This window comes from Penicillium subrubescens (assembly GCF_028828155.1).
Source record: "Penicillium subrubescens strain IBT 31985 chromosome Unknown utg000002l_segment0_segment0, whole genome shotgun sequence".
In the NCBI taxonomy this organism is placed as follows: Eukaryota; Fungi; Ascomycota; class Eurotiomycetes; order Eurotiales; family Aspergillaceae; genus Penicillium; species Penicillium subrubescens.
In genome coordinates, this window is record NW_026643152.1 from 3804312 (window position 1) to 3817881 (window position 13570).

General features: G+C 50.0%; 7 protein-coding genes across 7 annotated transcripts; 3 read left to right on the forward strand and 4 right to left on the reverse strand.

Annotated features, from left to right (window-relative positions):
* Window positions 1–43: 43 nt before the first annotated feature.
* N7473_002749 (ubiquitin-like protein ATG12) lies at window positions 44–773 on the reverse strand (the record flags this gene model as incomplete). Its single annotated transcript, XM_057148689.1, has 3 exons — window positions 44–103; window positions 170–369; window positions 503–773. 3 exons carry the CDS (start codon window positions 771–773, stop codon window positions 44–46), a joined length of 531 nt encoding a protein of 176 aa, XP_057012343.1.
* Window positions 774–2072: 1299 nt separating this feature from the next.
* N7473_002750 (E2 ubiquitin-conjugating protein UBC8) lies at window positions 2073–3172 on the forward strand (the record flags this gene model as incomplete). Its single annotated transcript, XM_057148690.1, has 7 exons — window positions 2073–2105; window positions 2184–2191; window positions 2373–2413; window positions 2469–2564; window positions 2623–2737; window positions 2797–2978; window positions 3036–3172. The coding sequence occupies 7 exons, from the start codon at window positions 2073–2075 to the stop codon at window positions 3170–3172; spliced, it is 612 nt and encodes a 203-aa protein (XP_057012344.1).
* A 482-nt stretch (window positions 3173–3654) lies between these two features.
* Window positions 3655–4831, reverse strand: N7473_002751 (LAMTOR1/MEH1 family protein; the record flags this gene model as incomplete). The annotated part of the gene is made up of 3 exons (XM_057148691.1): window positions 3655–4406; window positions 4510–4737; window positions 4791–4831. 3 exons carry the CDS (start codon window positions 4829–4831, stop codon window positions 4121–4123), a joined length of 555 nt encoding a protein of 184 aa, XP_057012345.1. The 3' UTR covers window positions 3655–4120.
* A 456-nt stretch (window positions 4832–5287) lies between these two features.
* On the forward strand, window positions 5288–6340 carry N7473_002752 (DUF2011 domain-containing protein; the record flags this gene model as incomplete). Its single annotated transcript, XM_057148692.1, has 3 exons — window positions 5288–5313; window positions 5367–5934; window positions 5996–6340. The coding sequence occupies 3 exons, from the start codon at window positions 5288–5290 to the stop codon at window positions 6338–6340; spliced, it is 939 nt and encodes a 312-aa protein (XP_057012346.1).
* Window positions 6341–6728: 388 nt separating this feature from the next.
* On the reverse strand, window positions 6729–8578 carry N7473_002753 (uncharacterized protein; the record flags this gene model as incomplete). Its single annotated transcript, XM_057148693.1, has 5 exons — window positions 6729–7109; window positions 7159–7215; window positions 7264–7485; window positions 7553–8370; window positions 8419–8578. 5 exons carry the CDS (start codon window positions 8576–8578, stop codon window positions 6729–6731), a joined length of 1638 nt encoding a protein of 545 aa, XP_057012347.1.
* Window positions 8579–9009: 431 nt separating this feature from the next.
* On the reverse strand, window positions 9010–10944 carry N7473_002754 (ferric reductase family protein; the record flags this gene model as incomplete). Its single annotated transcript, XM_057148694.1, has 1 exon — window positions 9010–10944. One exon carries the CDS (start codon window positions 10942–10944, stop codon window positions 9010–9012), a length of 1935 nt encoding a protein of 644 aa, XP_057012348.1.
* A 474-nt stretch (window positions 10945–11418) lies between these two features.
* Window positions 11419–13521, forward strand: N7473_002755 (mitochondrial 54S ribosomal uL6m domain-containing protein; the record flags this gene model as incomplete). Its single annotated transcript, XM_057148695.1, has 5 exons — window positions 11419–11472; window positions 11531–12001; window positions 12534–12867; window positions 12948–13061; window positions 13148–13521. The coding sequence occupies 5 exons, from the start codon at window positions 11419–11421 to the stop codon at window positions 13519–13521; spliced, it is 1347 nt and encodes a 448-aa protein (XP_057012349.1).
* Window positions 13522–13570: the final 49 nt, after the last annotated feature.

Sequence of the window (13570 nt, forward strand, 5' to 3'; positions counted from 1 at the left end):
CGTTCGTGCTGTGGGCAGGCTAGTGTGGGTTGGTCTCTCCCGCTCAGCCGAACGCCGGCGTCATGGAGTAAGCGACAATCAATTGATCATCTGTTTTGAAGCACTGCGAAAGAAATTAGGTCGATCAGTACATAGCCCCTAACGAAATCGTGTCAATAAGTAAACATACCCGCCAGAGCCCACCGACACCTTCGTCCAGACCGGGCGCAAACACGCTATTCACATAGCAAAAGACCGAGTCTGTGGCCTTGCAGTCCAGCTTCTTGCGAAGGAAATTGACCACGGTCTCAAACTTTTGCGATGCGCTGATCTTGAAGACCCGGTTCTTGAGAATGGGGGCCGATGGGAGTGGCTGGAAGCGGACGGTCACTGGAGAGCTGTGTTAGCTATATCGGATCATCCAAGCTGGCTGTGAGCCCTAGCACCACTCGAGTAAACAAAGATGGTGTCGTAGAGAAAAGAGACGCTTAAAAGTTATTGCTAGTAGAAAAAAATCCCTTACCTTTGCCAGCATCAATAGCTTCCACGTCCGCGAGTGCCTGATGAGCATCGCGGGGTAAACCCGTCAACATGACCGACGCGGTCATGTTCATCGGGAGGTCGGCACCATGATCGTCGTCCGGGATGGGTGTATCTACCATCCTGGGCGATACAGACTCTGACCGCGCTCCTTGACGACCTGGGCTGGGATGGTAGCTGAGGGTGGTGGACCCGGGTGGATTGATGGTGGGGGAGTCGCGCGAGGAGCGTGACGATGGTGAAGAGGGATCCATGATGGACGAGGCGTGGAGTGGATCCCGACGATCGGGACTTTTGGAGGTCGGAGGCTAGTAGTCTACAGGGGTGGAGATAGTGTGATGGCGAATGGGTTGTTGTTAGCTCGTTGGGAAAGAGGATGAAGAGGAACCATGGCTGCATTGCGTTTTGGCCGAGTCTAATTTATCTGGCGGCGGCCGATAGTCCGGGGTTCTACCAGGCTGCTCATTTAGAAGTACAGTAGTCGTAGAATACGATGTAGATTATATGGTAATTGAAACTTAATCTGCACATTAACATCTCTTCTTTGCCTTTATTCTGAGAGATTTGAGGGGGTTAAGGGCCAGAATTTTGCTCGATAATTAAGAAAAATACCACTATCCAGGCAAGCAATCCCAGCCCTAGCAGGATACTTTGAATAGCACTACATCCGGTATATTGACCAACTAAATCACGCATAGATAGTAAATCCTGGCCTAATGGTCATCGACGCATCTCCTAGAACTATAGACTTCTTTCCAGGGCCCGATAGGTGAGCAATGCCCATCGGAAGCGATCCTCCTACTAAAGATAGCTATGCCCCAGCGATTCAAGATTGCAAGATACTCTGCTCGCAGTTTCTCTCTGGCCACGTAGTACAGATACAGACCAACTGGTTGCCCAGATATTCTCGTGTAGACAGCCGTTGAATTAACAGTACGGAGTAGTGGCCCGACGGAAATCGAAATCGGCACCCTGGCCTAGCTGCAATCAAGCGGTGATTTGCTCGGCGAGCTCAGTTGTGGTCACTAGTCTCGTGGCGGTCCATGAGCAGTTGCGCGATATATGCAGACTTATCGTGGTCCCACGTTAGCGGGTAGAAAAGGTAAATCTAAATCCCAGAAGACCAGACAATATCTCATTGGACTATATCCAATTGGGAACTGAAAAGGAGTCAATCCGTGGATGATGCGCCTGATACCCGCTGACTCATCCAGCCATTATGATCGTCACCCAACGGAACTCCCCTCTTCTTTCTTCTTTCCTCCTCCTGTTCACTTGGATTTGTTTGTTTCTTGGATCTCTTATACTCAGAACTTACTCTGTGTGCTTGCTGAGCTACTATTCTCACCCGTTCCCGACTGCAGCCGCCTGCCGTCGCCTACCTTCCCCCACCGGCTCCTTCCCCGCTCACGACTTTGGGGGGTACTCTATCTTGCCGCCGCGGTGACCTCATTACACGGCCTCCAACCCGACTGCTTTCGAACCCCGCGACAACCGACACCACCTTTGATACCGCAAGACCTCGACCTCGAAAAGGGTCCTTCACCGCCATCATGAGCAGCCCTAAGCGAAGAATCGAGACCGACGTGAGTTCCCTTTCCGGAGCTTGATACAGCGCTCAGGGTCCCCGCAAATGCTAACCGGAGGTTTTACTATGCCGACAGGTTATGAAGTATGATCCCGGAATCTCGATTGTCTCAAAGCTGTGCCATATCAGAGTATTAACTAACCTTCGGCCAGGATGTATGCGCGCCGATACCCTCCCCCGAGCTCACTACCCCGCCCGGCACGCGATCAATCATTCGATTGCTAGACATGCGGTTGCGTTGGAATTGTGCTGACGGAAATAATAGGTTGATGAGTGACTACGAGGTTACTCTGGTCAACGACAACAGTGAGTGTCTCTTTGCATTTCCGAAGTATAGAAAGAAGGGCTAACTTGGATCTAGTGTATGGGCCCATTTCCCTCAACCAGCCATCGGGGATGTTGCTAACGACTCCATGCAGGCAAGAATTCTACGTTCGCTTCAAGGGCCCCGAAGAGAGTGTGTACCACCTTTCCCATGACAACCGAATGTCACATCATAGCTAATGAGCCTTTAGCACCCTTCGCCGGCGGCCATTGGAAGATCCACGTTGAATTGCCCGACCAGTACCCTTACAAGAGCCCCAGCATTGGATTTGTGAACCGGATTTTCCACCCAAACATTGACGAGCTGTGAGTGGCCAACTCACCATGCTATATCATATGTACTCGATTATTGACTGGCGATTCAGCTCGGGATCCGTCTGCCTCGACGTGATCAATCAAACATGGTCGCCAATGTACGACATGATCAACATCTTCGAGGTCTTCTTGCCTCAACTCCTTCGCTACCCCAATCCCTCGGACCCACTCAATGGCGAGGCCGCCGCACTGATGATGCGCGAGCCCAAGGGTTATGAGGCGAAAGTCAAAGGCACGAAAGTCCATCCCCTCCACCTCCACTATCCCGCCATTAACCATATATGAACAGAATACGTCGCTAAATACGCCAGTAAAGAAGCCGTAGACGAGGCAGGCGAGGACACCGAATCCGAAGGCGAGCTCAGCTCCGCTGGCAGCTATGAATCTGATGGTGAAGAGCCCGCTGGCGCAATGGACGATGTCTAATCGACCCACCCAGTTGCTTTGGCTCCTGCCAGCAGTCTCGGCCCAGCATCGGGCCTGCACGAACATATTGCATCCTCAACTCTTCTATATTTGATTTTTCTAATCTCATCGGAACAGGACCAGCGGGCGTTGCGTTCATCGCGGAGTTTATCTATTATTATCATCTCCTGTGTTTCACTTCAGCATTTACTATGGTCGTCGCTGGAGTCAAGGGGAGGACAAATCGACGCAGGATTTCTTACAGCCTAGCGGATTGATAGTTCTGCTTTTTTTAACCTCGAGGTCTTTGAATAAATTTATCTTTTATCTTTTTGACTACGTGACGTCGTCATAGCACGCAGCAATGCTGAACAATAGCATAACAGTACTCCTAATGAACTGATACAGGTGAGATGTGCCACGCAAGTACCTCTCAATTTCGTTTTGTTCAATTGAGTCTACGTCGACAATATGAAATCCAGAATCAGTGTTTCAAAGTTGAACCCAGGTTATAAATGCCCTGTAATGCTATCCAAAGAATAGGACCCCAGCGCCAAGCCCCGACAAAAAGAATACCATTACAACAAGAAAAGAAATTGAGACCGAAACTCAAAAAGAGAATAATGAGATCGAATGATTGAAACAGTTTGCACCGTGGGTATTAACAGACTAATGAAACAAGGAAAGGTCAAGAGAGAGTGGGCTACGTAAAACGGGAAAGAAAACAGTCGGCCTGCGATCCATGCAAAAGAAACAAAGAAAGGGCAATAAACAATGAGTGTAAGAAAAATACAAGGGGGTGACACTGTAGTGTACTGTAGTGCAGACTCGAAAGTCATATGAAAATGTGCGGATTCTTCCCTTCTCATACTCGTCATCGTACCCCGTCCTGGTCCTCTTCGTTGTGCTGGTCGTTGATATCATGATCATGCGAGAAGAGGAACTAGCTTGTCAAATCTTTGGCCAAGCTTAGGTGACCTTGAGAACACCAAAGACGTCGCGGGTTGCATTTCCGTCGTCCTTGAGGTCGGGGCGAGAGCGCTTCTTGTTGGTGTTGACTACTACTTCGCCCCAGTGCTTCGGGGCGGTGTTGCCTGAGGTGGGACGCTTGGTATCCTTGTCGGTGGTAGATACCGTGAGGGCTGCATTCTCGCGAGATGGAGTGGGAGAGTTTGCTGCAGAGATTGGGCCGGGGAGGGTGGCCTGGGGTTGGAGGTGTGGTTGAGGTTGGAGCGACCAGATATCAATGACGGAGCTGAATATGATGCCAATGGTTAGCAAAATGTCTCGTAGAATGACTGGACAACAGAAGCCAGATATTGGATCGCAAATCTTCGTGCAAGGAAAACTATACTCACTCTGAAGTGCGCTGGCAGATAGCATCCAGCGCCTCCCGCTCACGCCTCACATATTCCGGATCCGGCTGGTTGGCCTGCTGCGTATGAAGCGAGCCATAATTGTAGCCCGCTTGGTAAGGATCCTCATCCAGCAAGCGCGAAGACTCCGGCTTAAAGTGATACTTGTCAGCACAATGCTCCTTGAGACACAAATTCCACGCCTCCCGCATCAGACCGAGGTAATGCGCGCTGAACATGGCGATATCCAACATTAACACTCTTCCAAACTCACCTCGGGTGACTCCTGGCGATTACCGCCCAGGCACGAAGCGCAGATACCCATTTATACCGGATGGGTCTTTTTCAATTCAAAGCTCAGAGGGGCACGATGTAACAGGCACGAGGCATTAATCACCCCAATCGTCGATGAAGCGGTGGAACCCTTATCCCCTCGGACGGGGAAAGTGGGCGATGCGGTCAATAGCGACGAGGGATTTAGTGGTGGAGTAAGGAACGTGGGTGAGATGCAGAAGACAGGAAATAGCGCGGTGATCGATCGAGGGAATGTAACTCCGAAGGTGAGAGCGGGAATAATGTTCAAGACTCAAGAGAGCAAAGTTTCATATGTTGTCGGGCCCAATTGCTGGATGGCTGGGGGTTGGTGAGTCCGTGCGCTGGGCGTCATGCGATAAGAAAGTGCGTGGCCGGAGCGTTGCATTATCCGGCGGATTTTTGGGGTCTTGCATCTTCCGTTGTGCAACGTCTGTTGAGGGACTGTCATTCTATCTCTCTGCGCATCATGTTCGATTTACCAGATGCTAAACGGTGCGTCGCTTCCTTTGTACTCTAATTATTGCCATACTGACTGTGTCATCTAGGGTCCGTCGTGATCAGGTCCAATCGCCTGCCTCTTCTCGTGAACACTCGCCCGTCGATGAGACCGACCTCCAGGATGCCCACGCTCGACTGGGCAAGCTCCTAGATTTGGATGGATTGATTGGGGCCAACACAAGTGCCGAAGAAGATAAAGATGCGACACAGCCTGCAGATGGAAACAATGACGAGGATGAGCAGGAGTTCGAGTTCCGCTTGTTCAGCGCCCCCACAAAGCCTAAAGATGCTACGCCGAAGGAGCCCGGAACGAAGGATGGAGACCGAACAGCTACCAAGGGGGATAAAACAGAAGGGAAGGAAATCAAGGTTACTACTGCAGGAACACAAAAGCTCCGCATTCGATTGCGGTCTCCTTCACCATCTGGCGACCCCTCGGAGGGACGCTTCGTCAAGGCCTTCCGTGGATGGCAGTACTACTTCTCAACACCTTCTCTCCTTGGACTAGATGAAAACGAGGAAGTTAAAGAGACGATAGCCGAACAGAGGCGCCAATTTGAGGATATGGCTGTTACTGGCGAGCATATCACAATCTGGGCCAAAACACAACCATGGGTAAGTTATCCCCGTCAAGAATACACACATGCTGGCATGGATCACTAATCCATGACAATAGCCTGGCTGCGATCTACCCTGGCGGGTCATCCATCTCAAGCGCCATCAAACCAAGCTACCGAAAGATATCCCCGTCTACGCGGTCGAGGGTGCTCCCGTATCCAAGTCCCCGCTCACACGCAAGAAGCCCGGCAAGAAGCGCCGCCTTCAATTGCGTAAGAAGGTTGCTGCGGCGGCGGCAGCTAAGGAGTCCGAGGCTGAGAAGAGGCATCGCAAGAATCGGGAGCGCAAGCTCAAGCGTCGGCAAAAGGCTCGTGAGCAGAAGGCCGCGGCTGGTGGTATTACTGGTGATGGGGATGTTGCTATGGCTGACGGAGATGGAGACTCGTCTGGAGCTGATGAGTGAAGTGGCGCGTGTTTTTGATGCTGATATGAGATTATGATACCCTGCAGGAATGGAAGTTGTTTCTTATATTTTGTGTTTTTATATTTTGCAATCTAGTGGATTTTGTGATTATTGCCATGCTCGGTACTAGAGTCAGGGATACTCAAAAACACGTCGACGAAACATTCGTTGCTAGCATGTTGTATATAGAGCTTAAAGTAAAGGGTTTTCCGGAATCTGAACTGCTCTAATTAAGGAAATACTGGATCTGAAAAAGGAACCACCCCCCCCCCCCAAAAGAAAAAAAGGGAAAAGAAGAGGAAAGGCTCAAATAGACATCATCGAAGTACCATATAACTTGAAAAAAGGATAGACCGTTGTCGCGATCAAGTGTCCTAAACTCCAACCATCAGACACTGTCTGTCACAGCAAGGAAAAAGACTTCCAACTCACCGAAAATGAAAAACGTCAGGCCAAAAGCAGCTTTGAAATTCTGCGCGCCGATCAAAATAAGAAGCATAAGACAGACTGTCCAGATTGAGAGACCCCCCTGGTGTAAACCGGGGGTTTGTCTGAACTTGATCGCCGCCTCTTCGATTATAGTATGTAGGTTGGCAGCTGTTGTTGTTGCCCTGTCCAGCAGAGCCTGTGATACCTGGGTATTGAATCTGATTGCCTCTTGTGCTTGTTCTTGGATAGCCAAGGCATCAGCCTGGAGACGTTGAGCTTTTTGGAGCTCGACTGCTTTCACTTGGGCTTCATTCATCGATGTGTCCATGGCTTGGAGTCGCTATTGAGGTTAGCTATGATTATGGTATGAGAATTTCAGGAGTACAAACCTCAGCCAGCTTGCTTTCTTGCTCAAGGGCAACCATTACTCGGCTTATAAGCCATTCCTGATTCTGTCAGCATGGGCCCAGTTCAGTGGAGGGAGATGAACATACCAAAGCGACGTCAACGTTCGCCATTTGTTGAAAAAGCTGCGTGACATCTGTCTCCGCCAGGGAGCGTAATGAGGAATGAAGATCAGTTGCAAGTTCCTTCGCTGCGAGCGAGTTCTCCTGCTGCACTCGTAGTGCTTGGTGATGTCGAGCAATTGTATCTTCATGAGTGGCCCGCAAGACCTGCTGCAGGACATCAACTTCCGAAGAGGTGTTTTGTATATTCTGTATTCTAGTTAGCACACGTCCACAGTATTTATCATGAATATTTGAGTGACTGGGTGACTCTGACCTGGCTCAGGAGTGATGTCTCCATTTGCACCTTCCCAACCGCTGACGTGAAAGCCGCAGCTACTGTATCGAAGCCAGCTTCGATGTCATTCAAAAAATTCCCGAAAAGACCACGAAGTACTGACCCCCTCTCTTCCAGCTCACTTGAAATTCGGTCTTGTAGCGCTTGAACCGTCTGAAGAAATGCTTGGTGCTGCGCTGAGGTTTCCGCAGCCTGGCGTAAAGCTTCCTGCAGCCCCTCATCAAGCTTCGTAGTGCTTTTTGCAAGAGACAGATGGAGACCCAGCATTTCTTCCTTCTCAGCTTCGATGCGAGAGGCTTGGCAGATGATCAATGCATTCTGCCTGTTGTTGCTGTAGGAGGTCCACCATTGAGGTCTCGATTCGAGGCTTCTCAGACACTGCTCCAAGTCCTTCTTCGGGAGTATAGCTTCGCCGCAATCCATAGATCTGAATCGCCGAAAGAATCGGAAACCCGAGGCTGACGGTGAGGGAGGTGGAACTGTTACTGGAACACACGGTTGAGGCACCCCAGCGCCAGCGCCTTCAAGCTCACAGATCGCCAGTCGAGCAGCGTAGACAGACCGAATCTGATCGAGAGCTTGATTTGTGTGCGGATCAGTGTTGCCCTTGCCTCCGAGGTCTTGACATGAGGTGACCAGTCTGGTTGCAGCCACACGATTGCAGGAGGGAGATGAGTTCATGGACTCTAGTAGTTGAACTGCTTCAGTGAAGACTGATTCTCGTTGCCGGGTACTGGATGTAAGATATGTGACCGCGTTGCTGTCATCCGTTCGATCTGTAGGAAGGCGGGGGTTGCCTAGCTCAATCAGCGAATCAGGTCAATCATGTTCTCTGATGCACTTACCGTGATGGGATGATTCGACCTCAGTCGACCTCACCAGGCCGCATGTGAGGGCGGCGCAGACTGAGCCAGCCAGAAAACGTGATGTGAACCACTTCATGGTGGCGATATATTTTTCGTTACCCTCGTGGAAGCTTTGGTGATGTGCCTGGGCCACTCTCATCGGCGCTGTTGCCGATTGCGCGTGAGAGAGCAAGTTCCTGGGGAGCGATGGTGGGTTGAAGAGTTGGGAGTTGAGGATGGGTGAGTGAGGAGGATAATTACCAAGTGAGGGAGATGAAGACCAGGTGACCTCTTATGGATGGCTCAAGTCGGCACGATTCCTCACTTGTTTTTTGAGCCAAAAACAATGGCAGTTCCGGTTGAAGAAAGAAGTATTTGCTGTAAATAAAAGCCTGGAACATCAAACGTGAGATGCTCACCCGAAATTTGGCCCTGAAAAAGAAGTGTATGGCTCAAGTCCTGACTCTCCTATTGAGATATGGGATAGAAGGTGAGAGCTGAGCCAAATCAAATGCTACACTAAGATTGATAAGATAGCACTACCAGTGGTGCAAACGCGTTAAAAGACATGTTAATCATTGCATTCATAGTCTACCACTCAAGGCGATCATCATAACATAAGTTGACATCAAACTTCTCGTCCCCATTCCACAGCTTGGAAGCAGAATTGCATTTAGCAACAATCTCTCTTAGATCACTCAACATACCGCCAGGCCCGCTAGCAAATATGGATGTTGGGCCCGTGATTGTGTTATCCAGGAATTCAGTGATCAACTTCTGTAAATCAGGATGCCTGCTCTCTGCCGATCCACCACCAAGCTTGACTGGGACATCCAGGTCACAATCGCAAAGGTCAGCCTCGGATGAAGATTGCTGTAAGGCTTGCATTGACTTCTCGTCTTCATTCTTGGCTGGTAGAATGCTTTCTCTGGACGTAGTCGGGGTATTGGTGTCTCTGGTAGCGAAGATACGGATTTTCAGGTTCATTGCCTTCTTGGCTTTTCGGAGGAGGTCCAGCTCTTGACGGATCCACTGGACGTTGCTTGTGTGCTTGATTGCCCAGACTAAATCGATTTTTCGATCCGGTGAAGATGGCTGCTGGGCAAGACTGAGCAGTAGGGGCAGCACGTAGGTAATTCCTGTTCCGCCTGCAACGCAGATAATGTTGGTATTTGGTGCCAATTCTTTGGTGATAGTCTCTCCATAAGCACCTGTCAAGATGACGGGAGTAGTCAAAACACCATTCGCAGCCAGATCTGCGATCTTTCTTGTCTCGCCTGTCTTGGCGCGAAGGATATATGAATGCTTCACCGTTCCCTTGACGATCTCGGGTGCATTGAGAGGAGTGAATGGATGTGATTGCCACACACTTCCCTGTGGGAAGCACAAGTAATAGTGCTGACCGATGTTCCAAGGTTCCTGTACATTCTCCAAATCAAGACGAATCACGTCGCCATGTTCCTCGTCTGAAAAACGTGTGATGGCAGCTTCAATAGACTTGAAACCCAGCATTCCTGATTCTTCGCCTGGGTGATAATGCAGAACAGCGGTGCGAATTAAACGAGCCCCTCGATCGAGGAACCAAAAGATGAGAGATGGAAGCAAGAAACATTTCAGTTGTTCCCAGTGACCCCAGCAAGCGCCGATAAAGACCATGGCAAGGACATAGTGTAACTTGCGGAAGGTCTCGTATCCGGTGAGTCTGATACCCCACGGGGTACTGAGGACGAATATCAAGAGCAACAGAATCATGGCTACAATGCCCCAAATCATGTATGTCTGTGTGATCCACTCGATTCCGACCTTAGGTTGTGGCTGGTACAATCTCAACTCAACTATACACCAACCGATTGTGTGGAGGGCGCTTTGGACAAAGATAATATAGCCCAGCCAGCGATGCAAGAAGTTGAATGTTTGATAGGGCAAGCCAGTGATCAGAGAGAGGAAAGACTCGCGGCTGCTCAACATCACTGAAAGAGGAGTGAGTGCATATGCAAGAACGCCAACGCGATCCGACCACGGGCCGATGCTAGACCGAGTGTTATAGACACCATCCATACCGGACACGGGGGTGATCCAGGTGTTGTAGGTGATGCCGACAAAACTGAAGATGAGAAGATAGCCGGCCAGAGCTGCAAGAACGAGAACTTGTAGGCGCGTAGTGCGGCCAAAGATGACGCGGACTGCGTCGGGGAGAAGATATCTACGGCTGAATACCGCGAGCGACACTCGAAGTTTGCGAAGTCCAGCCAATCGTGGAACAGTCAAAGACGGTGATATCGTTGGCTCGTTGAAATGTCTCAAAATAGCCCAAATGAAAAGGATTCCTCCCAGGGTCGACCAGAGGATGCCTGTATACAGCATTCCCCGATCATGGGCCGAATATACGACATCGAGATAGGCGCATGAGCCGGCATCGTTTGTGCAAGGTACAGCACGGTCTGCGTAGCCCCAGTGCGGCTCTAACGTCTTCGCAGCGGTCAAATTTTGGATGTGCGCGCGGACATCCAGCTTGGAGAAGGACATCTTGCCCTCTCACAAGCGAGGTAGAACGGATCTTGATAACCAGTATGGAGTATAAGTCTCAAATAGGTAGAATACCCATGAAGAGATCCTGGTGCTGGAAGAAAGCTTAGCCAAATTGATAGAATTATGGTAGCATAAAGAAAGTCGCGTGGTATATGACTGAGAAAAAGAAAAAGAGGAAAATATGCCCAGGATATAGCTGCGTGAAATTGAGAGCAAGGTCTTGAAGAGTGAATCCTCTCTCAAACCACTCATCCTATCGCAAGCCACATTTTGAGAGCAATTGAGCAGATTTCAGCAGGACTACGGAGATTTGCTCCACTTAGGCCCATCCCCGCGACATGGTTGCGAGATTCTACAGCCGAGATCTATAAGACCACCATGGTCTCGTCTCGAAAGTAGATCATCTCAACCCACTACTACAACAGACTCCTCATATACCCGCCAACCTACTTTGAGCAGTCCAGAATCAAAATGCACGGCATGGATATGAGCTCGAGCAGCGACAGCACCGAGTGCCAAATCTCCGTAAGTGCCAAGACTCGCTCGGTTGGCCGAAAGCCGCCCCGCTGACTCGACTATCCAGATGCTGTTCAACTGGTACACAATAGACGCATGTTTTCTCTCTACGGGATGGCAGATCAAGAATAACGGCATGTTCGCCGCTACTTGTATCGGAATTATTCTGCTCGTTATTCTTGTCGAGGCGTTTCGTCGACTTGGCAAGGAGTACGACACGTTTTTGACCCGCCAATTTCAGCGCCAAGCCGCGGTGCTCGCTGCCAAGAAGGACAATTGCGTGACCAGGGCCGAGTCGGTGGGGCTCGGGCTCAAGTTTCGAGTCACGCCTTTGCAGCAGTTGATGAGGGCTGTTATACACGCTTTGACGTTTGCTGGTGCTTATATTATTATGTTGTTGGCGATGTATTTCAATGTCTATGTGATTATATGCATTTTTATCGGGGCTGGATTGGGCAAGTTTTTGTGTGACTGGATGGTTGTTACCGTTGGGATTGAGGGGATACGTGAGGAGATTAAGGGAGTGGAAGAGACCACGGTATGTTGTGGTTAAATCTTGAATCTAGCGTTGATATAAAGAAGGATCGAGATCTACATACAGCTCGAATGATTCAATGAAGCTCATGACATAGATATACATACAATTTGTGCAAACTAGTACGGCCTTGAGCTTAATCTCATAGGTTGTAGTATAATTTTACATTCTATATGCGGATCACATTCTTTCAATACTTCCTCCTGGAAATCATTTCAGTCCATGGGGTCGATAGTAAGGATTTACCGTCATCATTGTCAGCTCTGTTGGAAGTATGCGCGGCGGAATATTAGCACCGTTTATCAGGTACTTTCATGTTCATCAACCTTGACGTGTACTATATTATTGGAAATCTAATTGGTCTGATCAATTCAAACTCCATGTTACAAAAATCAAAGGCAATTCAAGAAATTGCACGAAACACTAGTCGACCACTTAACTAGTCTTCTGGATGGACTGCCTGATCGACACCATAATATCCAGGCACCGCTATAGCCGCGGTGATAAAAATCACGTGAATACTAACCCAATCCAGCCCGCAATTTACTCCAACAAAATCATCGAGTCCGCATCACAGCCCGAATCAAACATACACACCACCATGTCGTGTCTACCCCAACGCTGCGCCCGGCAGCTCATCCGCGAGCCCTTCCAGCGCGGCTCATTACCTCTCTTCCTCACCCCGGCCTTCTCCCCCTCCCGCACACAATGCTTCTCGACTTCATCGCCGATGCAATCCCGAGTCGGCGGCGCCGCGATCTCCGTTCCCCCCGAGGTGTCATTGAACCTGGTTGATATCCCCAAGTCTGCGACCCGGGTTCGCGGAAAGGATGTGCCGAAGTTTACGGCTGAGATTAAGGGGCCTAAGGGTATGTTTGGTGATTCTTTAGGAGTGGATGGTTTGGTGTTGGGAGTTAAGCTAATACATTTTTTTTAACTGCGATTGCAGGAGAGATGTCTCTTACTATCCCCTCGTTCTTGGATGTGAACTACGATGCGGCAAATTCGAAAGCTACGCTGTCTGTTTCGGACTCGGAGCAGCCTCACCAGCGGGCGATGTGGGGTGCGTATTGTCGTCGAATATTCAAGACGCGCCATACTACTTTACTATAAGTGGCCGTGAGCTAACAAAGTGGTTTAATTGTCCAGGCACGACGCGCGCACTCCTCCAGAACCACATCATCGGCGTCTCCGAAGGTCACATCTGTATTCTCAGTATGGTCGGTGTCGGTTACAGGGCTACCATCGAGTTCAAGGCCACCACCGTGACTGCCTCCTATCCCGGCCAGCAATTCGTCTCTCTGAAGGTCGGCTTCTCCCACCCCATTGAGCTGGGCATTCCCGAGGGTATCAAGGCCAGCACACCCCAGCCCACCCGCATTCTCCTGGAGGGCGTCGACAAGCGCAAGGTGACGCAGTTTGCTGCCGAGATCCGTGAATGGAGACGGCCGGAGCCGTACAAGGGCAAGGGTATTTTCGTCAATGGCGAGACTATCAAGCTCAAGGCGAAGAAGATTAAATAGGTGGTGTGCGCTCGTATGTCTTTTGGTTTTTTTTCCTGGAACATTGCGT